At 56.4% G+C, this 25,588-nt stretch overlaps 10 protein-coding genes across 10 annotated transcripts; 5 read left to right on the top strand and 5 right to left on the bottom strand.

Moving 5' to 3' along the window:
* The first annotated feature begins 443 nt into the window (after nt 1-443).
* On the top strand, nt 444-2,001 carry F5144DRAFT_509266 (Rad51-domain-containing protein). Its single transcript, XM_066786515.1, has 2 exons — nt 444-731; nt 790-2,001. The coding sequence occupies exons 1-2, from the start codon at nt 639-641 to the stop codon at nt 1,747-1,749; spliced, it is 1,053 nt and encodes a 350-aa protein (XP_066644972.1). The 5' UTR covers nt 444-638; the 3' UTR covers nt 1,750-2,001.
* Nucleotides 2,002-2,254: 253 nt separating this feature from the next.
* F5144DRAFT_601403 (nucleoporin Nup120/160-domain-containing protein) lies at nt 2,255-6,080 on the top strand (the record flags this gene model as incomplete). Its single annotated transcript, XM_066791144.1, has 2 exons — nt 2,255-2,885; nt 2,944-6,080. The coding sequence occupies 2 exons, from the start codon at nt 2,255-2,257 to the stop codon at nt 6,078-6,080; spliced, it is 3,768 nt and encodes a 1,255-aa protein (XP_066644971.1).
* A 178-nt stretch (nt 6,081-6,258) lies between these two features.
* Nucleotides 6,259-7,699, bottom strand: F5144DRAFT_189939 (vacuolar protein sorting-associated protein 26-domain-containing protein). The gene is made up of 4 exons (XM_066782809.1): nt 7,391-7,699; nt 6,847-7,319; nt 6,638-6,779; nt 6,259-6,577 (listed from the first exon to the last, which is right to left on the bottom strand). The coding sequence occupies exons 1-4, from the start codon at nt 7,605-7,607 to the stop codon at nt 6,438-6,440; spliced, it is 972 nt and encodes a 323-aa protein (XP_066644970.1). The 5' UTR covers nt 7,608-7,699; the 3' UTR covers nt 6,259-6,437.
* An 843-nt stretch (nt 7,700-8,542) lies between these two features.
* Nucleotides 8,543-10,120, top strand: F5144DRAFT_568282 (60S ribosomal protein uL6). The gene is made up of 4 exons (XM_066788643.1): nt 8,543-8,803; nt 9,013-9,316; nt 9,443-9,620; nt 9,709-10,120. The coding sequence occupies exons 1-4, from the start codon at nt 8,758-8,760 to the stop codon at nt 9,757-9,759; spliced, it is 579 nt and encodes a 192-aa protein (XP_066644969.1). The 5' UTR covers nt 8,543-8,757; the 3' UTR covers nt 9,760-10,120.
* Nucleotides 10,121-10,614: 494 nt separating this feature from the next.
* Nucleotides 10,615-11,896, bottom strand: F5144DRAFT_601400 (uncharacterized protein; the record flags this gene model as incomplete). The annotated part of the gene is made up of 2 exons (XM_066791143.1): nt 10,615-10,771; nt 10,845-11,896. 2 exons carry the CDS (start codon nt 11,894-11,896, stop codon nt 10,615-10,617), a joined length of 1,209 nt encoding a protein of 402 aa, XP_066644968.1.
* A 1,315-nt stretch (nt 11,897-13,211) lies between these two features.
* F5144DRAFT_568274 (armadillo-type protein) lies at nt 13,212-15,577 on the top strand. Its single transcript, XM_066788642.1, has 3 exons — nt 13,212-13,985; nt 14,059-14,587; nt 14,638-15,577. The coding sequence occupies exons 1-3, from the start codon at nt 13,691-13,693 to the stop codon at nt 15,254-15,256; spliced, it is 1,443 nt and encodes a 480-aa protein (XP_066644967.1). The 5' UTR covers nt 13,212-13,690; the 3' UTR covers nt 15,257-15,577.
* Nucleotides 15,578-15,630: 53 nt separating this feature from the next.
* F5144DRAFT_568269 (Acylphosphatase-like domain-containing protein) lies at nt 15,631-16,674 on the top strand. Its single transcript, XM_066788641.1, has 5 exons — nt 15,631-15,824; nt 15,888-15,921; nt 16,043-16,055; nt 16,173-16,242; nt 16,328-16,674. Exons 1-5 carry the CDS (start codon nt 15,813-15,815, stop codon nt 16,475-16,477), a joined length of 279 nt encoding a protein of 92 aa, XP_066644966.1. The 5' UTR covers nt 15,631-15,812; the 3' UTR covers nt 16,478-16,674.
* Nucleotides 16,675-17,437: 763 nt separating this feature from the next.
* On the bottom strand, nt 17,438-21,110 carry F5144DRAFT_530429 (uncharacterized protein; the record flags this gene model as incomplete). Its single annotated transcript, XM_066786920.1, has 2 exons — nt 18,549-21,110; nt 17,438-18,484 (listed from the first exon to the last, which is right to left on the bottom strand). Coding segments are annotated over exons 1-2 (3,225 nt in total), but the record flags the coding sequence as incomplete, so codon positions are not given.
* Nucleotides 21,111-21,434: 324 nt separating this feature from the next.
* F5144DRAFT_546753 (Fcf1-domain-containing protein) lies at nt 21,435-22,631 on the bottom strand (the record flags this gene model as incomplete). The annotated part of the gene is made up of 5 exons (XM_066787434.1): nt 21,435-21,846; nt 21,907-21,965; nt 22,021-22,080; nt 22,147-22,359; nt 22,443-22,631. The coding sequence occupies 5 exons, from the start codon at nt 22,629-22,631 to the stop codon at nt 21,435-21,437; spliced, it is 933 nt and encodes a 310-aa protein (XP_066644964.1).
* A 1,328-nt stretch (nt 22,632-23,959) lies between these two features.
* F5144DRAFT_486442 (uncharacterized protein) lies at nt 23,960-25,414 on the bottom strand (the record flags this gene model as incomplete). Its single annotated transcript, XM_066785549.1, has 4 exons — nt 23,960-24,018; nt 24,091-24,866; nt 24,956-25,256; nt 25,306-25,414. 4 exons carry the CDS (start codon nt 25,412-25,414, stop codon nt 23,960-23,962), a joined length of 1,245 nt encoding a protein of 414 aa, XP_066644963.1.
* Nucleotides 25,415-25,588: the final 174 nt, after the last annotated feature.

The raw sequence follows: 25,588 nt of genomic DNA, 5'->3' as shown, positions 1-25,588 counted from the left end.
GGTTGGGAGTTGCTTTGTGATGTCGTGGGGGAGGGGAGGAGGGTGAGGTTGTATTTGTCAGATTGCGCAAGGGGGTTGGGGTCACTTTCTTCGCATTTAAGTTACATTCGCCGAGGGGTGGGTTGGTTGATTTATGATGAATTTGCTCGATGGCGTTTTGGGATGCAAAGGGAGCGATGATGTACTGTTTTGGAGATGGTTGCATGTTGCATTCATGTTGTTTAAAATTGAAGTTGTATGTTGAAGATTCATATTTGGAAATACATATTGATTGAAAATGTTGTGTACTCATTATGGTAATTTTTTTAATTAGAAAAAAGAAAAGAAAAAAGAAAAAGAGGCCATGGCTGGTGGGTGGTTGGTTCGATGAATGCATCACAGAGGTTCAAAGTCCCAGGTTGTTATTGAGCTGAGCTTGATGGGGTTCGTGTGGGGCAGAATCCGCCGAAGTCCAAGTAGGCCTTTCAAGTGGTCACGGGGCTGCGCGTCTTTGGGATCCACCAGACGCGTTGGTGCCTGGCCCATCTTTTGCTGTCAACAGCCCGACCGTGGTTTCCCAATCCCACCTTCTAGGATTTCTCGCTGCACAATTCCAAAGACAACGCACACGAAACTCGGTATTTGCAAACGCGACGCAAATGTCCGGACACGAGGAGTATGATGAGTCGGGGGGTGCCGAGGATGCCGGCCAAACCGGACCTGGCGCGCCAACCCCTCTCCTGGCATTAGAGGTGAGTTCTTGTTGTCCACGCCACGGCTTCGACTGTAACTAACGTCTCTGGCATGAAGGGTGTTGCCGGGCTCACAAAGCGTGACATTCAAGCAATTGTCGAGTCAGGTTTAAATACGGTCGAGGCTGTCGCCTATACACCACAGAGGGTGCTTGAGCAGGTCAAGGGTATTTCAGCACAGAAGGCAGCCAAGATTCTCGCCGAGGCTTCCAAGCTTGTGCCGATGGGTTTCACGACAGCGACCGAAATGCATCAGCGGCGCAGTGAGCTGATATCCATCACCACCGGCTCGAAGCAGCTGGACACCCTCCTCGCCGGCGGCATTGAGACCGGTAGCGTGACCGAACTTTTCGGCGAGTTCCGAACTGGAAAATCACAAATTTGCCACACGCTCGCCGTAACATGCCAGTTACCCTTCGACATGGGCGGCGGTGAGGGGAAGTGCCTGTACATCGACACTGAGGGTACATTCCGCCCCGTCCGACTACTCGCCGTTGCCAATCGCTACGGCCTCTCCGGCGAAGAGGTTCTCGACAATGTTGCGTACGCCCGAGCTTATAACTCGGACCATCAGCTGCAGCTTCTGAATCAAGCGGCGGCTATGATGTGTGAGACGCGCTTCAGCTTGCTGGTCGTCGATTCTGCCACGTCGCTGTACAGAACAGATTTCCTGGGCCGTGGCGAACTGAGCTCGAGGCAGACACACCTTGCCAAATTCCTGCGCACTCTCCAACGACTCGCAGACGAGTTCGGCATCGCAGTCGTTATCACAAACCAGGTGGTGGCCCAGGTTGACGGAGGCCCGTCTGCCATGTTCAACCCCGACCCGAAGAAGCCAATTGGCGGCAACATTATGGCGCACGCCAGCACAACGAGAATCAGCTTGAAGAAGGGCCGCGGAGAGACCAGAATCGCCAAGATCTACGACAGCCCGTGCTTGCCCGAAGGCGATGCTCTGTTTGCCATCAACGAGGACGGCATTGGCGACCCGAGCCCGAAGGATCTGGAGAAGGAGTAAGTACCTTAATAAGGCTAGACCAATCGGTACAAGTGTTGGCTCGACATGAATGTCACGATGCATGGTGGGTTACGCGGGGAGCTGTGATAGTTACAGCGTAGGAGTTATTGTTGGGCTTGGGATTTAGCTAGGTTATGCATGAAGGGCTGGCGTTATCTGATAGTAGCTGTCGAATGACAAGACGAATTATTTGCTTTTTGAGACGATAAAGATAAAGCATGCTGCATGCTTGTTGGTGTCTGAATGTTTGTTCCTTTCACAAGCCCATAACTCACTCACTGAATGGCCCACTTCAATAGTTAGCCATGGTCTGTGCGCCGACTTCCCTTCTTCCATGCAAGGGTCACGGTGTGCTGCAACATCCAAGCTCCCCGCCAAGCTGCCATCTGCAAAGGCGGCCAGAATTCTGCCCTTGAAGCTCCAGACCGCGTCTGCATCTCGAACAAACCGCGACAATATCGCCAACCCTATCCATTGTCGCCTACGACCGACACAGGGGGGCAAGATGGCCTCTAGAGACTTCGAGATACTCTACAAGGAGACGCGATTGAATTTAGAACCCGCGTCGCAATCAACGACCGTCCAAATCCGTGTCGCACCGCAGGGCGCCTATGGACGGTCGAGCTCAAGCCGGAACGGCCCCTCGGCCGACGACGAAAAGGGATACAAATCGAAGAGTCTAGCGACGGCATCCTCCATTTACTACCGGAAATATAACGGCTCACCACGAGGCTTCATATGGCGGGTCTTGGATAACGGCAACATCCTCAGTCTGCGCGTCGCCGATGTCTGCAAACAAGAGAAGGAGCTTGATGCGCCGCTCATCCTGAACCTCCGTTTTCCGACTCCGATTCGGACATCCTGCATCGGCTTTGCCGACTACGAAGACAGCGATGCGCTCTGTGTCTATGCTGTAGACCACTCCAACCAACTGTGGTCACTCACACTGCGGCCGGACCATTTTCGGAAACGGACCGCGACCGATGGGGGGCTAGGCGATGCTTGCAAATCGTATTCGCCTCCGGGATTTGGGTTCAAGCATCCGCATAGACTGGCCGTTGTCAACCCCGATCAGCTGATCGTGACCATGCACGATGGCGGCATCTTGAAGTTCGACAGGAACAGGGCGCTTGACTGTAAGTCATGGGCTGCTCCGCGGTCGCATTATGAGCCACCACTGACCTATATCAATAGCAAATGGAGGGGCGTGGAAGGAGACCATCTACAACGTCGCCGGATGGGGGCAGAGTCTTCGGGGGTTGGTTCCCTTCCAACGAAATCCGACTATCAGGTACGACAAGGTCAACATGGAGTTGACGGCGGCCGCCTCGACAGCAGTTACGGCGATGGGCCATGCCGAGACGGCATTTTTGTTTACCATCTGCCTGGATCACCGTATGAGAGTGTGGGATGTGCGGACCGGCCAGATTCTGTACACCGGCGACATCCTCAACACGAGGCGTGACCCCCAGGAGGTTGGCAAGTGGACCATCGATCCGTCTCAGGGCAACCTGATCCGGATACTGGAGAACGGACGCGGGCAATGCCTGGTAGTGACCTACTCCCCTGTTGGAGCTGGCGAGTTCAAGTTCTGGAAGGTAAAGGCAAACGATCAGGGGTCGGTACACGTCGCGGATTGCTTTCCAAACACCCACTTGATACCACCCAGCCCATCTTCACTGGACGTGTGGACTCTGGCAGATTTTGCCGTGACCCAGCAGCCTGGCGGGCCCGAGCTGTGGACGATGTGGAAGAACAACACCAGCTATCGCGTGCACAGGTTGCAGGTCCAACCACAGAACGGGACGGAGCCTTTTGGCGACGGCTGGAAGGCGGTGCATGTCGACAACACGGTGCCGACTGTGCGGGTGTCAGGGTCCTGGAACCCAACAGACTCGGCCGAGAAGTGGCTCGACCTCATCTTCTTCCCTGGTCGCTTCTCCAAATCGACCCTCGAGACAGCGCTGGCGATGTACGAGAAAGGATTGGGTACTTACAAAGAATCGGCCTCCAAGGCCGGCAGGAGCATCGCAGAATCTATCTGCTCTGTGTTAGGATCGACGACGACATTGGACCGGAGCCCATCAGGGGGCGCAGACTACGACCAGTTCAGAAACACGAGCGAGACTCAGTGGATGCGTTTCTGGCGACTCTTGCTCGAGCTCGATAAACAAAGGGGCGAAGCCCTCTCACTGGTCTTCGACCCCCTGGACGGCATGATCTGGGTTGCTTGCGCCGACTTAGTTGCCGCTATCAGGCAGTGCAGCGACCTCGACCGCGTTTACTATAACCTCCAGTCTCCCGAAAAGAGGCACGAAGATGTCGCTGCGCTGGTGTCGGCCGGTTTGACCTTTGTGGACAGCTTTTCAGACAGCATGCACCAACTAAGCAATTCTGCGTTAAGGGCCGAGTTATACGGAAACTCGTCCCGGTCAGATAGCGAAAGGATGCAGCTATTTCTGGATCGCGCCGGGTTCTGGCCCTCCATTACGGACGAGGATTTGGCCCAGGTGTTCGACACCCTGGGTCAGAACTACCAGATGGTGACTGCGCGGCTTTACGAGGACCTATTTGACCTCATCACGGTGACGAGTGAGGCAAACTCTCAAGAGCTGCGGGAACCCTTCACAGGATTCGGAAAGAAAGTGGTTGTCCGTGCCGTGCAGGAGACCATCGAGCTCCATTGGCAGATCCTCTTTAGCCAGCTCATCCTCCTTGTGCACATGGAGTTTGATATCGAAAGCGAGGACGCTTCTCCACTACACTCGCGGTTCGAAGTCGGCTCAGTGTATCGCCGCTTGATCGATGCTCTCCGTAGACTGGAACACTTGAGGTGGATGGCGAAGACTGAGCTGAGCTTTTCAGCAACAAGATCAGGTGGCTCCGGCTCCTCTTCGCCGGCGTTGACAAAGCGCATCCAAGATGAGAATAACACCAAAACCGCTCTCGAAGGGCTGACCGGGCATCTTTTCGGACTTCCAGAGAGCAACAACGTGCCTCTACTCTCCAGCATTACTGATCTGGTGCTGGACCTTTGTGCTCCCAGCAGTACAACCGTCATCTACACCTGGCTTCTGCAGTGCTCGCTCCTCAAACAGGACCGGCCCGATCTTGCATTGGAGCTTCACCCCTTTGCTGATCAGGATGCATTTTCCACATACGTCCAAGGCCGCGTTTTCCTCGCGCTCAGGGACCACGACACAGCTTCCTTTTACTTCAAAAAGGCCGCCATTGGCCTGAGCATTTCCCTGAAACACCTAGACAGACACAGCGCGGGGCTTCTCGACGACACAGAATGGAACCTCCTTAACAGCGGGCTTCCAAACTACTACGCCCACATCGTCAGCCTCTACGACCGGCAAAAGGCCTACTCCTTCGTCATGGAGTTCTCCCGCCTCGCGCTGCAGTTCGTCCAACAAGGAGGCAGCAACAACAACAACCACGAAGCCACGGGCGCCATCAAAACCGAGATGCTCAGCCGCCTCTTCGCAGCCGCCACCTCCATCTCGCACTTCGAGGAAGCCCACGCGGCCCTGCTCTCCCTCGACGACGAAGCCCTCCAGAAATCCTACCTCCGCCGCCTCGTCGAGAAGATGTGCGAGACGGGCCAGAGCTCCGCGCTCATCACGCTGCCCTTCTCGGGCCTGCAGACCAAGGTCGACGACATGCTGGTCGACAGGTGCCGCGCCGCCCGCGACGTGCTCGCCGGCGTCCCCTACCACCAGATCCTCTACGCCTGGCGCATCAGCCACAACGACTACCGCGGCGCCGCCGCCGTCCTGCTCGACCGCCTGCAGAAGCTGCGCCGTGCTGGTGAGGGCGATCGCGTCGCCGGTGCCGGTGCCGGTGGTGCAGACTCGAATACCGCAGCTGGCGCTGCGGAGGACGCCCTCGATACCCAGGTCACCAGACAGTACCTGCTTCTGATCAACGCGTTAAGCTGCGTTCCGCCGCAGGAGGCGTATATCCTGGAAGATGTGTTCCCCGGAGGGGGTGACGAGGATGGGGACCGGCGGGGTAGCAAGACGGGCGATGACCTAGAGGCGCAGGTGGACGAGCTTGTGAAGAGGCTGGATGCGGAAGCGGCCCTAGACGTTGGTGGTAGTGGTGGTGAGGGTAATAGCAACGGAGCGGAGGAGGAGGAGGATGCGGCGCTGGTTGAGAAGATGAAGCGGTTCTCGGCGCGGAGCGGAAAGCAGTTGCCGCCGCGGCGCTTCCTCATGCTGGCCGACATCCGGAAGCAGTACCAGCAGGAGTTGGACAGGATTGTGGCGATCCAGAACAACCAGTTTGGGTTTAGCCCCGAGGATGATTTGATGGATTTAGCGTGAGGGTGAGCGAGATGGGGGACGACGCGGGGTAGATGCTGGGGATGAGGATCTGGGGTGGGAATGCAAAGGACATGGTTTCTGTAATGGTCTTTAGTGTAAAGGTTTAGCGTCCAGGAAAATGGATACCTCTTTGATGATGTCGGCATGATGGCAAGGGTTGATGCGCGGTTGGTGTGATTGCTTGGAAAGGGGATCACGATGGTAGGATATCGGTCCCTTAGGAGCCCATGGGAAGTTGAGAACAAACACCCGTATCAATTGACGCCATGCCCATGCTGAAGAATTACCTCCCCGCTTGTCCATACAATTCACTAACGTTGCGTTACCCCTCGCTTTCCCGTTCCTCCGACTATAAAATCATGCCGCGCTGGTACCCGCCATTATTTGCTTATTTTCCGGTGGCGGCACCGGTAACGCTCCTTGCTCTTGGGAATTGGCCAGCTCGGGCGCTTGCCGGTAGAGAATAATCTCTGACTGTTTGAAATACCTCCTCGCATCTACAAAGTCATGTTAGGATATCTGGGGTGGTGGGTGAGGGGTGGGTTATGTGAGCCTACCTTCATCGATCAAGACTAAGCTGAGGTAATATCTTGTTGAGAACTTCTTGTTGACGTCCCGGAAGGTCGGAGTCAAGTCAAAGCCACCCAGGAACAACCGGATGGGAATGGTCTCTCCCCGTGATGGCGAGCCGTCCATGATCTGCAAGATGAAAGTGTCAGTCTCCCAAGCCTTTGGTTCCCATTCTCGTCGATGAGGGCTCGCTTACCTCGAACCGCACCAGCGTCTCGCTCTCGTTGTACTGGTTCGGCGCGGCGCCCGTTGTCTCACGGCGGATGATGCTAAGCTCCATATGCTTGATCTTGAGTCGCACGAGCAAAAAGTAGATGCGGCCGACAATCACATCCTTGAGGTGGTACTTGCTCTTGCTGTACTCAAACTCAATGTGCAAACAGTCCTCGATGCCGACGTCCATCTTGATGCTGCTGTTCATCTCGGGGGGGATCCGGTAGCTGTAGACCCAGATGTCCTTCTCGCGGATCACGTCGGCCATGCGGCGCGACACGGTGACGCGCACAAAGTAGCGCAGCTTGACGTTGATGCCATTGTACGACTCGTACTGCTTCTCGACGTTCTTGAAGTTGAAATCGAAGGTCTGCGGGTGCTGCAGCTCGCCGGGCGCGGCCAGCTCTTGCACGAGGGAGAGGAACTCGTAATGGTTGCCTCGATCGAAGAACATCTCTGAGGGTTGGACAGCGATGTTAGCTAGAGATAGTACAGCATCTCAAGCTCCGCCTGCCGTGGGCCCATACCTATTGTGCCGATGAATTGCACCTTGATGCCCGTGTGTTCTAACCGCTTGCCGTCCTTTGGCCTCACAGTCACGGCACCCCTGACCGACTCGCCGTCCATATACAATGGAGCCTTCTCGCGCCGGTTCTTGTCCAGCTTGACATCGACCATTGACCGTTCGTCGGCATCGTCAAGAACAATGTCGATGTCGACCGGAGTCGCAAAGAAGTACGACATGGTGGTATTCGATCGGGGAGAGCTCTGGCGGGATGCGCGGGGGTGAAATCACATGCGCAAATCGCAGTAAAGTTTCAATGATATGATCCTAGTAGGGAAGGCGAGGCGATAGTATCCGTAGAGCGAGGTAGCGTGTCTAGGTATCTTTGATGTTCAAGAGTGTAAGTTCAGCAGTGGCAGTTGAATGTTCCCGCAGTCAGCCACGGCTCAGGACCCTGCAGTGAAGCTACCGCGCGGCGTGCTTGCGGGCTGCGCAATCAAGTGGAGGTGGAGCTGGGCCTTGGCACGGGTTGGGGACTTGGCTGCGTCATCTGTATTGAATCTCAGGTGCCCAGGTTGCTGGACACGGAACCTTTGAGCAAAGGAGACAGCATTTATTTAGACTTTATGTTATTTGTTACCTCTCCAAAACATGATTGGGTCAGTTTACTTCCAAAATTTTACGAAATAATGGACATTGCATATACGTCCGTCTGGTTTTTGACACTAAGAACTGCATCTTATTTGCTGTGTAAATTAAATGCAGTGGAAGTCTCTGAGGGGGTAGCGCCAAGATACTCTTCATCTCAAGTTACTGTCGAGGGCAGGAAGTTGAGGAGGATGCGAGATAGGAAAAGATATGTTTTTTGTCATGCCAGCCCTTAAAACAGCAACTTTCACCACGCTGAGGAAAGGAGAGAAATACCGAAACGGGCTTGTACCTCCGATTCGAGGGGCGCATACGCAAATTGACCGATGAACCGGGGCGTGCGTGGCCGGCATTGAAGTAATAAAAGCATCAACAAGTTTGTGTGTCGCTCGCTGATACGGCTATTGTAGTTATGGTCAAATCCCGCGTTGTCTTGGCTTGTAGGTATGCGCTGTGCCTGTGTACCTTACTGTGTAGGTATCGCCGTGGTGGTTCTCGAAAGTTTGGGGAAGAAGCAGGCTGGCCGGTCCCACTTTACTCCAGCCTCCGCCCTTCTCAGCCAATCGCTGAAGGACTTTCCCCTCTGCCCTAACAGAGCTTCAAAGCCGATCGGCGCACAACTCGAATTAATCCGGGGCCGCAAAATCGACGTTTTTTCTCGGGCTTGCATACTACCCTTTCGCCCACCTCGACGACGAAGCAACACCTCACCCCTCCTCACGTTCAGGTCCAAACGCAAAGATGCGCTACATCCACAGTGAGGAGACCCTCGAGGTCCCGGAGAACGGTACGTTTGCCAATTTGCATCCCGGTGTGCCGCCAGAAGAACGTGGAAAGGAAGCCCGCCGTGACCCGCGATCGACGACCGACACCGACCAAAGTGCACTGAGGAGGACACGAGCGGGCATTGGGGGCTGGGTTTCCGGGGGGAATATGCGTGGTGGTTTTGGGGCAATCGCGAAATGGCTAGTTGCTGACCCATTGTTCCGCTTATAGTCAAGGTCTCGATCAAGGCGAGGCTCGTTACGGTCGAGGGCCCCCGCGGCAAGCTCGTCAAGGACCTCGGCCACATCGCCGTCAGCTTCTCGTCTCCCAAGAAGAACGTGATCGGCCTCGAGATCCACCATGGCGTCCGCAAGAACGTTGCTGCCCTCCGCACCGTCCGGACCCTCATCAACAACATGATCATCGGCGTGACCAAGGGCTTCAAGTACAAGATGCGCTACGTCTACGCCCATTTTCCCATCAACGTCAACCTGGAGCAGAACTCCGAGACGGGCAACTGGGAGGTCGAGATCCGGTACGTAACAATGGACGAATATTGGGGCGACCAAGAGCCGGTGTTGAAGAGGGAGGAAGGGCTTGGACAAGCCGGGCTATGACCAGACGCGGAAACAGGACAAGGACTGACTTGGATGCGCTGCAGTAACTTCATTGGCGAGAAGATCGTCCGGAACGTCGTGATGCAGCCCGGTGTCGAAGCGGAGGTCTCGAAGGCGCAGAAGGATGAGCTGGTCCTCAGCGGTAACTCGCTCGAGGCTGTCTCGCAAAGCGCTGCGGACATCCAGCAGATTTGCAGAGTGCGGAACAAGGATATCCGGAAGGTTCGTCCAATACACAAAATCACGAGTCACCGACACCTGGCGTCTCCCACCCCACCGACGAGGATAACGAAGCTAACACGCGACACAGTTCTTGGACGGCATCTACGTCTCGGAGAAGGGCAACGTGGAAGAGGAGTGATGGACATGCAGCCATGGGTTTCTTTGTGCTTTATGGGTCTCAACCGGAGTGGCAAGGGGTCAATGGGCATTTGCATGTTTTGTAGCGTAAAAATCGCTACTGCAAAATGGGCAACCTTCTGAACCACAAGTGCTGGGGGGGTGCACGCGCCAATACCCGCCTTTCTCGGGGTGCCTCGCTCTGCAGAGCTAATGATGACGAATCCCCGGCCCGCTGCGGCTACAGGCTTGTCTTGCTTGGACTGGTGGTTCAGTTTTTGGGCGAAGCGATCAGTTGATATACCTTTGATACCTCGATACCTCAAAGCTACTGCCGCAAGGGGATACACAAATGCACATGAGAACGACACAACGTTGAGAGATTGCTCGTATTATGGAAGCACCCCGAGGGTCATGATATGATATCTCATCTCCGCTCCCTCACTCGTCACCCATCTTTCATCAAAAGCCCGCCCCAGCCAACCGGCTATGTAAATGCTCCCGTCGACTAGACCTCCTCATCTTCATATCCTGCATCATCTCTTCATTCATCTTTCATCTTTCGTCCTTCATCCTTCATCATCAGCGCTCATCCTGCACCGCTATCTCTTGCTCTAGGAGTCAGAAATCCTCCCCATCATCTTGTGTCTACCGTGAACTCCGTAAAACGCCGCCCGAAAAAAAGGGGAGAAGATGTCCCTCTCAAAACATATATACTGGGGGAGTGGTAAAAAGCATGTACTCGTGAAGGGTGTTGTGTGTGTGTGTGTGTGTGTGGTGTGTGTTGGGAATTTACAGAGGCGATATATTCATCGCTGTCGTTGTTGTCGTCTCCCTTCAAGCCCTTGGGTATGAAGGCATATGAGAAGAAAGGAGTTTAAGTTATTTTCATCATGGCCTCGGCGACCGTTGCGATCGTACCGATGGCCCTCTCGACCTCGACACGCGGGTGCGGGTGTGTGTCGTCCGGGTTACCCTGCTCGGCGCCCGGCTGTTCCGCGAGTGACGGGTCCGTCTGTCGCTGCTTCTTGAGCCTGTTTGGTTGATTGCACGTTAGTCAAACTGTTCATCTCTCGCTCTCTCTCTCTCCCAGACGGTGGGGGTTACTCACTCGGACTAGTGGCCGTATACGAATCCGACCAGTAGCTGCTCGCGACATCGCTGCGGGTCTTGGCCGGCGCCGCCTTCTTCTTATGATCCCTCCTCAACCCCAACAACAAGGCCAGCGTGCCCAGCGCAGCACCCATACCCAGCAAACCCGCCCCCTTGCTCTTCTCCTTGCGAGCGCTGGCCGAGGCCGGACGCCCACCGTACCAGGAGCCGTGGTTGTCGCGGTGGGTGTGTGACGAGCCGCGGCGCTCGTAGCGCTCCTCCTCGATGACCGTCTCGGACTTCTTCTTGCGGCCGCCGATGCCCAGCAGCGCCAGCAGGCCGTGCCACAGGCCGCGCACCACGCAGCACGCGCAGATGAGCAGCAGCAGCGCCACGCCCGCGATCGTGCCGATGACGATCCCCGCGATGGCGCCGCCGCTCAGCCCCCCCGCCGTGCCCCCCGCGCTCACCGCGCCGGTGCTGGTGGCGGCCCCCGCGGCCGTGTCGGTGTTGGTAGTGGTGGCGGTGCCGCTGGTCACGCGGTAGGGCGCGCTGAAGGCGGTGGTGAGGGTCTGCGCGCCGGTGCCGGTCGGGGCTGGGCCGGGGGCGGGACCGGGGCCGGGGATGTTCGCCATGCACTGGCCCTTGTAGGCGCAGTATTGCCAGCTGGCGCAGCAGATGTTGCCGCAGGCGATCTGGCCCGAGCCCTCGGGTGGGACGCAGTCGCCGGTGCCGGGCGGGGCGGTCGCGGCCGGGACGAAGGAGTTGTAGGTCTTGGTGAAGGTCTGCGTCAGGGTCCATGTGGTCGTGTACCGAGCCCAGCCGCCGCCTGCGTCGGAGGAGCAGCCGGCGATGCCGTCGGCGGTGTAGCACTGGGTCCCCTCCTCGCAGCAGAACATGTTGTTGTAGCCGCAGTACTGGTTGCATTGGCGGGGCATGAGATAGCCGTAGCCCGCTGCGTGTAGGTCATCTTTCGGGAAGGGGTGGGCAGCAGCGTCGTGCGCAAAGCTTGCGAACAATAGCCATAGCGCCGAGCTGATGCCCAGGAGTGATGGCCGGGGCGCCATGTTTGGTTGAGAATCGGGACGGGGCAATTCCCGGACCTGGAATCGGCGGTTTGTGGAGACCGACACGGTGCGCCGGCGGTCTGGCTCCCGGTCGGGGCGGGGCGGAGCGGAGCGGGGTGTTGAAAGCCGGCGAGGAATGTGAACAAAAAAGTGTTGGCAAAAATGCTGGCTGTCGTTATATGTTGTATTTGTTGTTTGTCCCTCTTCGACCGGTACCTGATGATCCCAACTCGTCAAATTGGCGTCTCGGTCCGACCCGTGGAATGTGTTTTTGGCTGTTGGAACGCAGAGCTGCAGGCGATTCGCGAAAATGAGAGAGGGCGAATGAATGTCTGAGCTGCTGGGGTGAAAATGAGCGATTGGAGTCGCGAAATGCGAACCGCTCGTCCCAGGACTCGATTGTCGTCGAGCAAAATGCAGGGCAAAGATTCTGGACTCAGGAGAAAAAGTAAAGGGAAAATGGGGCGGGGGGATTCTGCATGGCGGGATTTATTGCAACCAAGGTTTAGTTTATGGCTGGTACGGTGAAGCTTGCTGGTCAGGCGCAATTGGTGTCCCCAACCTCCTCTAAAAGTTGACGACACTTGATGCGCCCAACCTCTCGCATTTCACACCTTTTTTCACTCCCTCCACTGCCCCGCGACAACCTGTCACAACCAGCAAACCCCTGTTTGGCCATTGATCAAAAGTTCCGATTTACCATCGAGAAGGGACCCTTCCTGCTGTCCCTTTCTGGTTCAATCCTGTTCCTGACGCTAGAATCCCGCTTGATCAGATGTCGATTGAGTGGCTCGACTAAGTGGTTCAACCCTGGTAATTCTGTTGATGCAGCTCGGGTGTGCTGCATGACAGGACGGGGACCCGTCTGAGTTGGCATGCTGCAGGTCGCTGTCATACCCGAACCATGCTAACTTGTCTGGCCCTTTCGGAGCATGGCACTCTCTGTTGACAGCAACAGCCAGCCTCACAGCTCTCCCCTCCAGGCTCATTGCCCCGCCATTGCCATGGTTTGGTGGCTGCCGGCTGGATCTTATCGGCACGGATCCTTGTCGTTTCGTTTCTCCCCTGCCGCTCAGCCAAGCCAATCCTCGTCCTTCGCACCAAAGCCTACCGCCTTGGCGGACACCCCTGTCAATACGAGCTTGGACGCATGAGGGTGGTGTGGGCGAACACCCATGGGCCAAAAAAGCCGAACTCCAAAGTGTACTTGTCAACGAACCATCGACTAGTTAGTTAGAGGAACGAAAAGAAGCCTACGTTTTACTTTACTTGATTTATTTTATATAATTTATTTTGCTCAGTTCCTTTTTCCCTCGTTTTCTTTCTTGGTTTCTTTTACTTCTGTCTCTTTTCTTGATTTTCTGGCCCCCTTTCGAGTTCGGCTTTTTTTGGCCAGAGGGAGGTTGGTTGTTGAGGGTGGATAGTGAATGGCGCGCCATGCTGCTTCGTAAAAAACACCGTCATCACATAATACCGAACTGACCCGACATGACGGAGACCATCTCGAGAATTTTGCCCAATTTCTCGGTCGCCATTGCCCAAGAAATATCTAATAGTTACCTAGATACCTGTTAACTATAGAATTCCAGGTTGCAGCTGACAATGGACTGTCGCCGCCGCAGCAGGAAGCTGCAGGGCCCCGCTCACTGTGCAGTTACGTAACTGGGGTTGGCCGCTTTGCTCGACCCAAGCCAGGGTTGGTTAGCTACCAGAGACCAAAACATCCAACAAGACTACAACGACCGAAGCTATCTTGAGCCTCATAAACGAGACTAGAAGCTTGTTTGCGCCGCCATGTTACTAGACCCGCCGCCGTATCTGGCATCGCTGCAAGGCAACGTCCGCCAGCGACTGATTCCGTGGGATGGCGCCGTGCGCGCAGGCTCCCTGACCGAGGACCAACTCGCCCGCATCCGCGCCGTCGACAAAGTCAAGCGAGATGTGCGCATACAAATCGTCGAGGCCGACTTGGATGGTTACCGCACACTATTCGTTGGAGAGCCCGGGAAGAAGAGCGTTCTCGAATCTGCCGCCAAGAGACAGGATGTAGTGCAGAACATCCTCGTCCTCTTGAGCGATCTGCTCGACTGTACGCCGCTCCGTTGCCCTCTTGCCTACCTGACCTTACCACCTGTCGCAATCAACTAACCCTTGGATTGAAGGCGTGCCTGCGCTATCCAAAGCTATCATCCAGACCGGCGATCCCTACCGACATTTCCTCCCGCTCCTCGCGCACTCGTCCAACACCGAAGACCCGATCCCGCTCCTTACCTCGACGGTGCTCGTCAAGCTTATGGCTGGGTCCCGAGACGAGTCACCCGCGACGGTTGGCAAGGCGTTGCCGGTCATCTTTAGCTACCTATCGTCTCTGACTAAGATTTCGGACGCCGGGCTCCAAGACATTGGCGTGCAAGAGTACTCGTCCCTGCTCTACGGGCGGGCGACGAGGCAGCAGTTTTGGAAGCAGCGGAGCGAAACAGTCACCCCCCTCATCGAGATTCTCCGAGCAGCGGCTGGGGTTGGTAACAGCGACGCCTCGGCCAGCCTCTGGAGCGGCACTACGGGGACGGTGAGGAGCGGGTTTGAAGGGTCGCTCAGTGGCGGGGTTGGCCTCCAGCTCCTCTACGGGGTGCTGCTCGTGATGTGGCAGCTCAGTTTTGAGGCCGAGGACATTGGCGACGACATCAACGAGTAGGCGCACCCGTCCAATCCCCCAATTAGCGTTGACTAACTCCTCGCAGTGAATACGACATCGTCCTCCTTTACACCCAACTCCTCCGCCTCTCCCCAAAGGAAAAGACCACCCGCCTCCTCATCTCAACCCTCCTCAACCTCCTCACCCAAAACCAAACCACGCTCCTCCCCACCGCCGTCCTCGCCCGGCTGCCCGCCCTCCTCCAGAACCTCAAGACGCGCCAGTTCGCCGACCCCGACCTGCGCGAGGACATGGACAAGCTGCGCGAGCTGCTCGACGAGTACACCAAGACCAAAACCACCTTCGACGAGTACGTCGGGGAGCTCAACTCGGGCCACCTGCGGTGGTCGCCGCCGCACCGCAACACGGCGTTCTGGGCGGAGAACGCGCGCAAGATCCTCGAGTCCGAGAACGGCGCGCTGGTGCGCCGCCTCGCCGACATCATGAAGAAGCCCTGGGACAACGACAAGGCCGTGCTCGCCATCGCCTGCAACGACGTCGGCTGCCTCGTCCGCGAGGTCCCCGAGAAGCGGGGGCAGCTCGAGCGCCTGGGCCTCAAGACCCGCGTCATGGAGCTCATGGCTGAGCAGGACGAGAATGTTCGCTGGGAGAGCCTCCGCGCCCTGGGGGGCTGGCTGCAGTACAGCTTTGATAGTAGCAAGTAGTTTGTCTGTCTGTATGTCGGTCTGTCCGAGGCATGAGGAGGGGGGTGGGTTTAGCATGGTGGTGGGTTTGGGCATGTTTTGTTTTTGTTCTTGTTTTGGCGAAGGCATGTTAATTACCTATGTTACATGTTGGAGACGGTGATCTGGCATCCGGAATGGCACTTAGACTGGCTCGAGTTCTGTTGGTTGTACTTGATACTTGAATACATGTGGCGTATGCTCGATTTGGCTCTATTTGCACCGAGTATGGGAGGGGCTTATGATTTGAATTATGAAACCGATCGATATAAATGTCGGCCAGCTTTATGAAGCCACCTCTCATTGCGGTTTCGTCGCTTAATATTGAGCCGCGTTTGTTACCTTACCCAGTCGACAACCCCGCGATTCTTATCTTATCGGAGCTTCCCTTGAACAGTACCTAGGTAGGTAGTGTCTTTTACTCTCAGTGTATCGGGGCGCACAGTCCATGTCATCGCACACTTAGTAGTCCACGATACTAGCCCTCGACTATCTGACTTTCAACTGTTCTTCTTGAAACTAATTCAAGGTGGCCACGATGGTGAAGAGGGTACGACTTATCGGGAACTGGCCATGTAATTTCACTGACACTTGCTTTCTTTCTCATTATCAGGTTTACTTCCTCGCCCACGGCGGCACGGTACAAGGTGAGTGGTGTTTATTTATATCATTCTCGTATAATTGATTGAGTCTGGATATAAGATACCGCCACAGAGTGCGGAAGACATGGCTCTTCGGTGGACAAGCTAACATGAGATAATAACTCAGGGGTTGGTTTCCGGTGCGTACTTCAGTTCTTAGACCATACCCGCAATCAAACCAACGCATTGCTTGAATCCCATCAGAGTTTTCCATATAAACCTCCTCCCCCTTCTCACAACCCGCTAACTCTCACCAGATCCTTCACCCGCCACCAGGCCGTCGAGCACAAGCTCACTGGCTGGGTGCGTAACACCGATAACAACAAGGTACACAACCCCCATATCTCCTTACCAAACAACTAGATCACAGGCAGTCAAAGAAATAAGCACCTAATCCCTTATGAAAACCTAGGTCGAGGGTGAAGCCCAAGGCGAGGAAGACGCCATCACGGCGTTCCTGAAACACGTCAACAAAGGGCCGTGGCTCGCAGAGGTTGTCCGGCTGGACAAAGAGGACAGGGAGGTGGTGGGCGGCGAGGCTGAGTTTGAGATTCGGCATTGAGCTAGCGGCTGGCGCTGGGGGGGTGTTGTAGGCATAGGTGTCGGGTATATCAAATGACTGTGGATGTTGAAGTACGAGTGAGTGCATGAGGGGATGAGGGTATGAGGATATGAGAGTATGAGGGCGGTAGAGATTCAAGACGGGCACATAACAGCAACCATGACCATGGCAATGACCAAAAACAATCGCTCATATAACCCCCCGGCGGCCTATGCGCTAGTTACGCAGCCTCCTGACTATCCGCTTGCTAAGTAACCAGTAAATAACCCCCCACCTAAATCCATCCATCCACCCATCCATCATCGAGCATTACCGACCAGTCCGCTCACCACCAGGACTACCTACCCCGCCACTCATCGCCCCATCACCGCCATAATCACATCACACAGCAAGCAGCCACGTTCATTATCCCATCATCATCCCACCCCCCCTGCCCAAAACGACAGCTCACCCCATCCCATCCCCCCCAACCAACCTCCCAAACCCAAATCAAGCAAACGTCATCTTAATCTCCTTCTCTCCCCTCCCAAACTCCTCATCCTCATCCACCCACGGATCCGCCAACGTGATATTCGGCACCGTCTGCGCCGACCTCATCTCCGGTCTCCCACTACCCCCACCCCCACCACCACTACCACCACCAAACCCCGACACCCCCCCAACCGAAGCCGCCGTCGTCGACGACGGCGACGACGCTTTCGGCCCATGGCCATCGTGGTAATCGTCATCAAAGCTCGTGTCGAACGTCATCTGCACGCCGTCGTCGGCGTCGTTGTAGTCGTGGTGCAGACTGCTGGAGGAGTAGCCGTAGGCGTGGTAGGGGCTGTTGCTGCGGTTGGTGGTGGGGAAGGTGGGGGTGCGGGCGCGGGAGGGGGGGGTTGGTTCGTGGGAGGAGGAGTGGCGGTCGTAGGATGGCAGGGTGGTGGTGCTGCTGTTGTTGTGGTTGTTGTTGAGGGAGGGGGAGGGGGTGGGGATGAGCTCGGCGCTCTTGGTTTCGCGGAGGGTTTGGCGCGGGATGGATTTTGCGGGCGGGGAGAGGGTTGCGTTGGGGCTGAGGTCGAGTTTGATGGGCGGGAGGGTGCTCTTGATTTCGCGCACCTGGAGCAGCTCCTCGTCGATGTCTCCGTCTTTTCGGTTCTTATTTTCCTTGGCGATCTCCGCGCGGATGGCGTCGACGTCGAATAGTACGCCGTGGTTGTTCCCCTCCTTGTCCTCCGTTTTGCTGCCGGCGCCGGCCTTTGATTCCTCGTACAGTTCCCACTCTTGCTTTTGTGGCGCCTTCTTCCGCTTGAAGAAGCCGAACGCGCCGCCCTTGGTCCCCTTCCCTTCGTTCTCTAGCTCTCGGCGCGCCTCTTCGATCTCGCTGATCAACTCGCGCTGCCGCTCCTCGTAGTTATCCGGGTCGGGGTCCTCCATTTCCGTGAACTCGTCACTTTCGACCAGCCAGCCGCACTCCCGCATGAGACGTGGCATGGCCGTTCGGTAGTTCATGTGCCCCACAACAAACTCGGAGACATCCATGTTCTCGATTCCGGGAACATCTTCAATGGGAGCCAAGCCAGCGATGCGTCTGATACCGCCATTGGTCAAACGGAACAGGTACCCAAGAATCCAGTCGCTGCGGTTGTAGCCGTTGACGAACCGCCCAGACACCACAGCGCGGGCGCGCAGGTACTCGTCCTTCTTGACGACGACAGGGCTGCCGAAAAGATAAACGTTTTGGACAAGACCAAAAGCGCCCTTTTTAGCTAGTTCCTGGAGGCAGGAGAAGATGACCCGGCTGCCGAGCGAGTACCCCACGAGGGTGACTGGTCGAGTGCCTAGATTGCGGTCGATGAGCGAGTCTGCCAAAATCAACCCGGCCATGGTGGCACGGTCGAGGGAGACGGCCCAGGGGTTATCAATCAGATAGGATAATTTGGTGAGTACGACGGGCACCTGGAGTGCCGCCATCAAGGTGATAAGAATGGTGTTACCCAGCACCTGCTGAAGGCCTTGCGTGAGAGCCTAGTGACGATTAGACAATGCCCGACTGCCATGGTCGTGCCTCGACTACGAATCAGGGGCTCACCTCTGTTGCAAGGATATTGATGGTATCACCCATACTAGTAAGCATTTCGGGCTCCCAGAGCACCGAGTAGATGTCACCCATGACCGGGTCGACTGTGCTGAAAGGCAGGCGAACGTCATCGACCTTGCCTGTCATCCATCCCGATACGGTAACAATTAGATTCACACGTTTGTTGTTGTGCAGCGGCCGGTACTCGAAGGTCTTGACGGAGCCCGTCCGCCTGTTGGCGGCTCTGACGCCGATGATGCCACCCGACGCTGCCGCGCTCGAGGTAATGATAGCGGCGCCTCCGGCACCCGCAAGGAAACCGCCGGTGCCACCGACACCTATTGTTGTAAAGCCAGCCGCTAATCCTAGGCCAATGACGGGAGCGAGCAATCCAGCAGAGAGACCGATCACCAATCCGCCGCCCACTGTAGCGAGCCCCATCATGAGGTAGCGTCTCTTGAGAGCCAGCTTCCGGCGATTCTCCATATGTTCGTCCTCGTTCCAATTCTCCGTCTCGGCGTTCGCCTGCATCTCTAATGCGTCCGTAACCTTCTTTTCAAATCGACAGATGTCCAGCCACGTTATATCGAGATCATTGGCGACTTTCTCCAGCAACAACCTCGACCTTGCATCATAGATGGAATCGGCGATGAGCACCAGAAACAGATCACACAAAACGGTCCAGCGGATGTCTATATCGATCTTCTGCGTGGTTGGTAATTGTGACGGGGTCCTCACCGGGGCCGTGAGCTCCACGTCGTCGTCGGCCGAGTAGGGCGGCGGTGGTTCGGCAGCTTGTTCCGGTGCCGGACTCATGACAGATGAAGGCCGGGACGGGCTTGGACTGGAGACGGACGACCTTGCATCCTTCTCGGCGGCCATGGGGTTCCGCACACGGGCGTTCGCCATCAAGACGGGGGTGAGGTCCTGGGGCATCACGCCGTGCGAACTCAGCTGTTCAATCATGACCTGCTCGGCGGCGCTGATGTCCATGTGGGAATAGAGCCTAATCATCATCTTCTGGCTCCACATTTTCATGTTCTCGGCCGCTACCGTCACTTGCTTCTTGGATTTGGCCGATTGGACGAGCGCTTCGGCGTCCTTCAGCATGGACGACAGTTCTAGTCTCGTCAAGCCCACGTAGGCGACCCTCTGCCCCTCAGTCAGAAGCTCCTTGGTAGCCTGTAGCTGGCTCACGGCGTCCCGCTGGGTGTCATCGTCGTCCATCACGCCCGTACTTGTACCGCCGCCTGCGTCCTTAAATAGATACTGGGTGTGCTCGTCCATGCTAGTCGCAGACTCGGCGTCGTCGTCCAGCAGCACTTTTGTGTACCCCTTCCCGGCACCTCCAAGTCCGGAATAGCCGTATGTCTCATCTTCAGCCTCAACATACTCCTTCGCGATCAATTTGTTGTCATCGTCGTAGATGTCGTATGGGGCATATGCGGGCATGGTTTGCCACTCATCGGCCTCGTCTTCTTTCTTTTCGGGCTCGTTCGAGGTGAGTTGCTGGTGCGAAAACTCGGACACGCCGCCCGTTGCGCTCATCCTTTTGCTCGCATCCTGCTTTTGATCGGCCGTTACTGGTTCTGATTTCTTGGACTCGGACACGGCCTGGTCTTCGAGCTTCGCAGGCTTGGCGTCGACCTCGGGGGCCGCCGCGGGTTGCGGCTGTGGGTTGCCACCGCTCGCTGTGGTATTCACGGGCTGCCCTTGGCCCTGCGGTGGTGATGGGCTAGTTTTTTCTGTGACGGCACGCTCGCCCGGTGGCATAGCCGCAGATACCCGAGATGCATCCGCAGTCTCATTGCTATTGTGGGAGGCGGCATCCTTGGGGTTTTTGTTGCTGCCTGCCTTCGATTCTTTGCTTGTATCTCCCAATTCCCTACTTCTGGGGGATCCTCCGGCGGACTTCGCGACTTGCTTCCCATCGTCTACCGTGTCGGCCTTTGTTGTCGGGCGAGGCCCCTCGGTGGTGCCCGACGTCTCCTCCTTGCTGGTGGGCGGCGTGTACTTCCGTATCGGGAGACCGAAGTCGTCGTATTCAACGGTCATGTTGACGGCGGGTATAGGCTCTGACTTCGGGGTCATGGCGGGCGCCGGGGCGCGTGGGACATCTTTAGTCGCAATCGAAGTATTCGTGGTGGGGGGTTGGTCACTGCCGGCCGAGACCCCGTCAACGCCCGGCATGGCTGATTCGTTCTTATTTTACTCGAGATGGATGCCGAGCGTTGTGGCGGAGAGCTGATCGGGGCAGACGCGGGGCCGGGCGGCAGAACGATCAGTGCTTGCAAAAGCGAAGCGGTGGTTTTTGTTTCAAAGAGTGGACGTGAGCGGGTGATTCCCCCTGGCTTGGAGTCTCTCCCTGGTTTTAGTGGCCCCTCGCAGCTTATCAAACACGCGGCCACGCCAGCAGACAGGGGTCCCTTAAGGCACAATCCTGCTATTTCTCCTGCTGACTGTAGGAAATATCACCATCTTCGAAATACGTGATATGCTCATCACCGGAATGAAGTGCAATAACTCGTTCGGCTTGCGTTACATATCCCATTTTAAAAAGATACACTTTCGTAACCGATTGTTACTGTCGCCGTTGGGGAATTCCAGGGGGGTGCTGCTTGGCATGCCCGATAACACAATTGCGACCCACACCGGGGCTCAGTGGCCGGATGTGGGGGTTGGTGCCCAGCTTTCAACGGCATCAGCTTCGGGTCCATAGGGGTGAGCATGAAAAGAGGCGGCACGGAAGGCAACAGAAACAACGTTTTCTAAGAATTTGGGTATAAACAGCCTCCTGCCGGAGAAATCATGGAGCTAATTTTATTATTAAACAAACCCTTTTACAGGTCCGGCCCATGTCGTCCATAACGCCGGGATATCTCGATTTCCATCGCAAGCTTACGCTTCCGCAGCCTCAACAGGGGCTGGCGCCGCCTGTACCGCTTGTTCAGTAACACCGCCCTCGCCACCGCCCTCACCACCGCCCTGAGCACCGTTGGCTTTCTTGCGTCTCTTCCTCTTGGCTTTCGTCTCTGTCGGGGCCTCTTCTGCGGGCGTTGCCGGTTTCCTGGGCCTTTGGTCTGCCTCCGACGCCTTCTTCGTCTTCTTGACCGCTAGTGGATTAGGTTGTTTGCGGCCGTACTGCTTTTTCTTCTTCTTTTGCTTTTCCTCCCCACCGATTTCCCCGGGGCGGGCGGCACCTTCGTCACGCCCACCCTCACCCTCGTCTTCACTGCCGGATTGCTCTTCACCGGATTCGTCTTCGCCCCTCTTTCTCTTCCGGGGCTGCCTCACGATGCCCTCCAAGAACCTGTGCCGCTTGTTAGTTGTGTCCCCACCTGAAAATAGTTAGTTGCAAGGGAGGACGTACTTGACGCGTTCTTCCCGTTCCCTAACCCGTGCCGACGATGAAGACATGGGCTCCAAGATCTGGCGGACTCGTTAGTCACAACTACCACATGCATGCAAACAGCTCCAAACTTACCATGACGCTCCTCCGCACATACATGAGCGGCGTAGGCACCACCGACCGTAACCTATCCCTCTACACCCCCAATGTCAGCCACGGATCGACAACAAAAGAAAACCCAGGAAGGATAAACAAACATACCAGCAACTCATCCTGCGTCACCACCACATATCGAAACTTGTTCTCCCCTTTCCCCTTCGGATCCACAACCGAGAGCATGCACTCCCGTTCCGGCAGCGCGTCCTGGTCCATCAGATGACCGCACCGCCGCCTCTCAAACGTCTTTGCCCTCTCAATAGCAGCAGCCACATTCTGATCACGATTCGGCCCCACATTCTTCGCATACAGCGCTCTCTGTCACAACACATCAGTACCTATCAATACCAACCAAACCCCCACAATCACAGGACGAGGAGGATGGATAAAAAAAAACGTACAATACAGCACTGCGTAATCATGGGTTTCACCCCCTTCGTCGACAGCGTCTTCTCAAACAGGCTGACCAGGTCGAGCTTGGTGGTGTCGAGGACGACGTCGCTGGTCATGAGCAGCTGGTAGGGCTGGCGGAAGCCGAGCTGCTCGAAGGAGCGCATGAGCTTCTTGTACTGCTTCGTGCGCTTGCCCATTTTGAAGGCAGGCGGGGGCCGTTAAGGCCGGGTTGAGCTGGTTGGGGGGTTGGGGGGAGAGGTGAATGAGTTTTGGTTGCGCTTTAGATTCCGGGTTTTTGTGGTGGGATAATGGTGGAGTTTTTGTCGGCGGAAATGAATGGGTTGTTTGGGTGGTGATGAGAAGATCGATCACCTCCCACGGTGTTGTTGAGTTGTTGAAGCCGAAAAATTTCCAGAAGGTGTGCCCCACCAATGCTGCAGCTCCCGCAGGCCAAGCTTTCGTCCAGCCGCTCGCCCCCTGCTTGTTTCGAACTGACTGTTAACTATGAACCGGGGTCTGGAAAGCGCCATCAAGCTGCGCGCCACGCTGTATGAGATGGACCAACGAAAGATCTGGCGATTCGAAGACAACTCGCGCCTTACTTGACGGTTTCAGAGATGGTGGACCTTGCCGCTGGTGGCCGGGAGCGGCTTCCTAGGTATGAATCGATGATTCATCCTCTGGGTAGCGAGAGTCTACTCGAAGCTCACCCCACCTTCAATGATGAAACTCCCAGCTCCGAATCTTAACCAAAATACAACTTCTCATTAGGCAGCTAAACATACACACCATCAATCAATCCATCATGGACGTCCAACAGCCCGATTTCCACACTATAGCATCAGCTCTAACTGACCTGAGAACTGAACTTCCTTTAATTGCTAATATTGGCCCTGTCCAAGTTGGCCAACAGCTCACTACAATCACCGACTAGCTCCAGAACATCACCAACCGACTCGACCAGATCAGTAACCAGCAAAGAAGAGAAAGTCGTAGGAGCCGGCGATCCCGCCACCGGGTCCGAAGTATCGCTCACCAACTCTCATCCGTCGAATATCGGATCAGAAATGCGGAAATTCGGACGAGGAATACCCGATCCGTTGTCCATCCGCTGCTAGATATAAGGACGGGGCTATAATCCCGAACTGCTCGAGGACCGGAGAGGAAATTCTCAACCTGTCGACCGCAAGAGCAGACCGAATTCTCCTTGCACTCCAGATCCAGCTTAGCCAGGGTGCAACCCTGGTATCTAAGCGGGCAGCCCTTCAGATTGCCTTTATAGCCTAGGTTACCAGATTCCTTTTGGGATGTGATGATGGGAAAGGAGGGGTGTAGGAGAAACAGGGTGGCAATCTTGACGATGACGGTTTGTAAAGGATGACAGGCTTGGATTTCCGACGTTGTGGAAGGAAAGGATGGCAATGCCACCCTAGCGGCCTGTCGACCCGTTTTCAATGCCAGCAATACCTACCATATTACTTAGGTGACCGGCCATTAACACCTCTTTACCATTCTCTCCTTGTGTTCACCCCGAGCCATTCCTCTTACAAATCGCAGCCACAACGCTGATATCGTCCAGCTTGCCTACACCAACCTAGTTAGCCCGAGTCCCCAAAACCCAAAGTAAACAAAACCAAAGGGCCAGTTGTCACTCACCTCCGCCACTAGCCAGCCCCTCCTCAATGGCATGCTCCATAAAAGGGCTCTCAGCAAACGGATCCACCGCAATGACCCTCGCCGCCTCCTTCAACTCCTCCGCCACGAAGCCCATACCACTATCATCAACATCCCCAACACCAGGCAGACCCACCCCCGCCCCATCCTCATCAGCAGCAGCAGCTACGACCCTTCCCCCACCCGCCCTCCACCTCTCCAACGCATCACACACCGTCGCCACAATCTCATGCGCCCACAGGTTATCAATCACCCCATCCGACATGGCCAGCACGACGTCGCCCTCGCGCAAGGCGACCTGGTCGACGACGGCGCTCCCGCGCGGCGTGTCCGGGCTGTTGGTGCCCAGCTGCCGCGGGCAGTCGAACCAGTGCCACTGTTCGGTGGATTTGTATATTGTCTGTCGGGTGGAGGGGCGGATCACCATGACTTGGGAGTCGCCGAGGTTGGTGACGTGGAGGATGGGTTCGAAGGTATCTTGTCCTTGCTCGTTTGTGTCTGGGTTGGGGGCTGGGTCTGCGTCGTTGGCGGGGTTGTCGCCGGGGGTTGGGGATTTGGTGATGCGGCGGTAGTGCAGCTGCGCGCCGGCTACTGTCGTCGTGCCCTGCCAGTCGTTGGGCGGGCCCGTCGCCTCGATGGTCTGCTCGTATGCGCGCTGCAAGTCGCCGACCGGGTCGGGCCGGTAGGAGGCACCCTGGCGGGCGGCGTCTTCGAACACGGCGGTTGCCCAGAAGTGGAGGATTAGCCGTGCCCATAGTCTGTGAATTGGTTGTCGATTAGCACGACACACTCCCTAACACCCTACCAACTCAGCAGGTGAGTGATAAGCACGAAGGGGTCTAGTTACCCGGCATGGCCCCTCGGCCGCGCACTCCACGCGCCCACGCCGTCATTGGCGCAGATGAAGTAGTCGCTCGCGAACACGGCATCATCGCCGTTAGTATACCCCTGTATCAGGTGGCCATCGACATACGCCCTGCGCCGGTCCCTGCTCCGGTCGTGGGTGCTGAGCGGGTCGCTGAACGAGCCCGACGGCGGGGAGAGATACGGCGGGGGGAACGGGCGCGGCGTGCGCTTCGCAAAGAGGGCGATGCCCGTGTCGAAGCGGAAGGGGAGGTTCAAGAAGACGGACGGGTCGAGTTTGCCGTCTTCATCCAGGGGTGGATACGTGATCGGTGATGGGTCCGTGGGCGGGACCAGTGATGACGACTCCGTGGGTGGGATTGATGATGATAGGTCTTGTGACAGCGGCGTCGTCAGGGATATCTGGCGTTTCTGCGGCGGCAGCACCTCGTCTTTCGGCCATCGTGGGCGGCTGCACCATGACGCCGTCGATCGAGCGGACGAGACATGGGGCGAGACAGCGATCGTTCGCCGCAATCGTGCATGTGAAGCTTGGGTTGGCAATCGGACAGCTAATCTTCTCATTCCAGCGGCGCGCGCGCGACCTGATGGGCCGTAGCGCTGGCGGACAGCATTC

Source organism: Chaetomium tenue, assembly GCF_020726465.1.
Source record: "Chaetomium tenue strain MPI-SDFR-AT-0079 chromosome Unknown F5144scaffold_3, whole genome shotgun sequence".
Lineage (NCBI taxonomy): Eukaryota > Fungi > Ascomycota > Sordariomycetes > Sordariales > Chaetomiaceae > Chaetomium > Chaetomium tenue.
The sequence above is the reverse complement of the archived record's forward strand: the minus strand, read 5'-3'. Positions and strand labels throughout refer to the sequence as shown.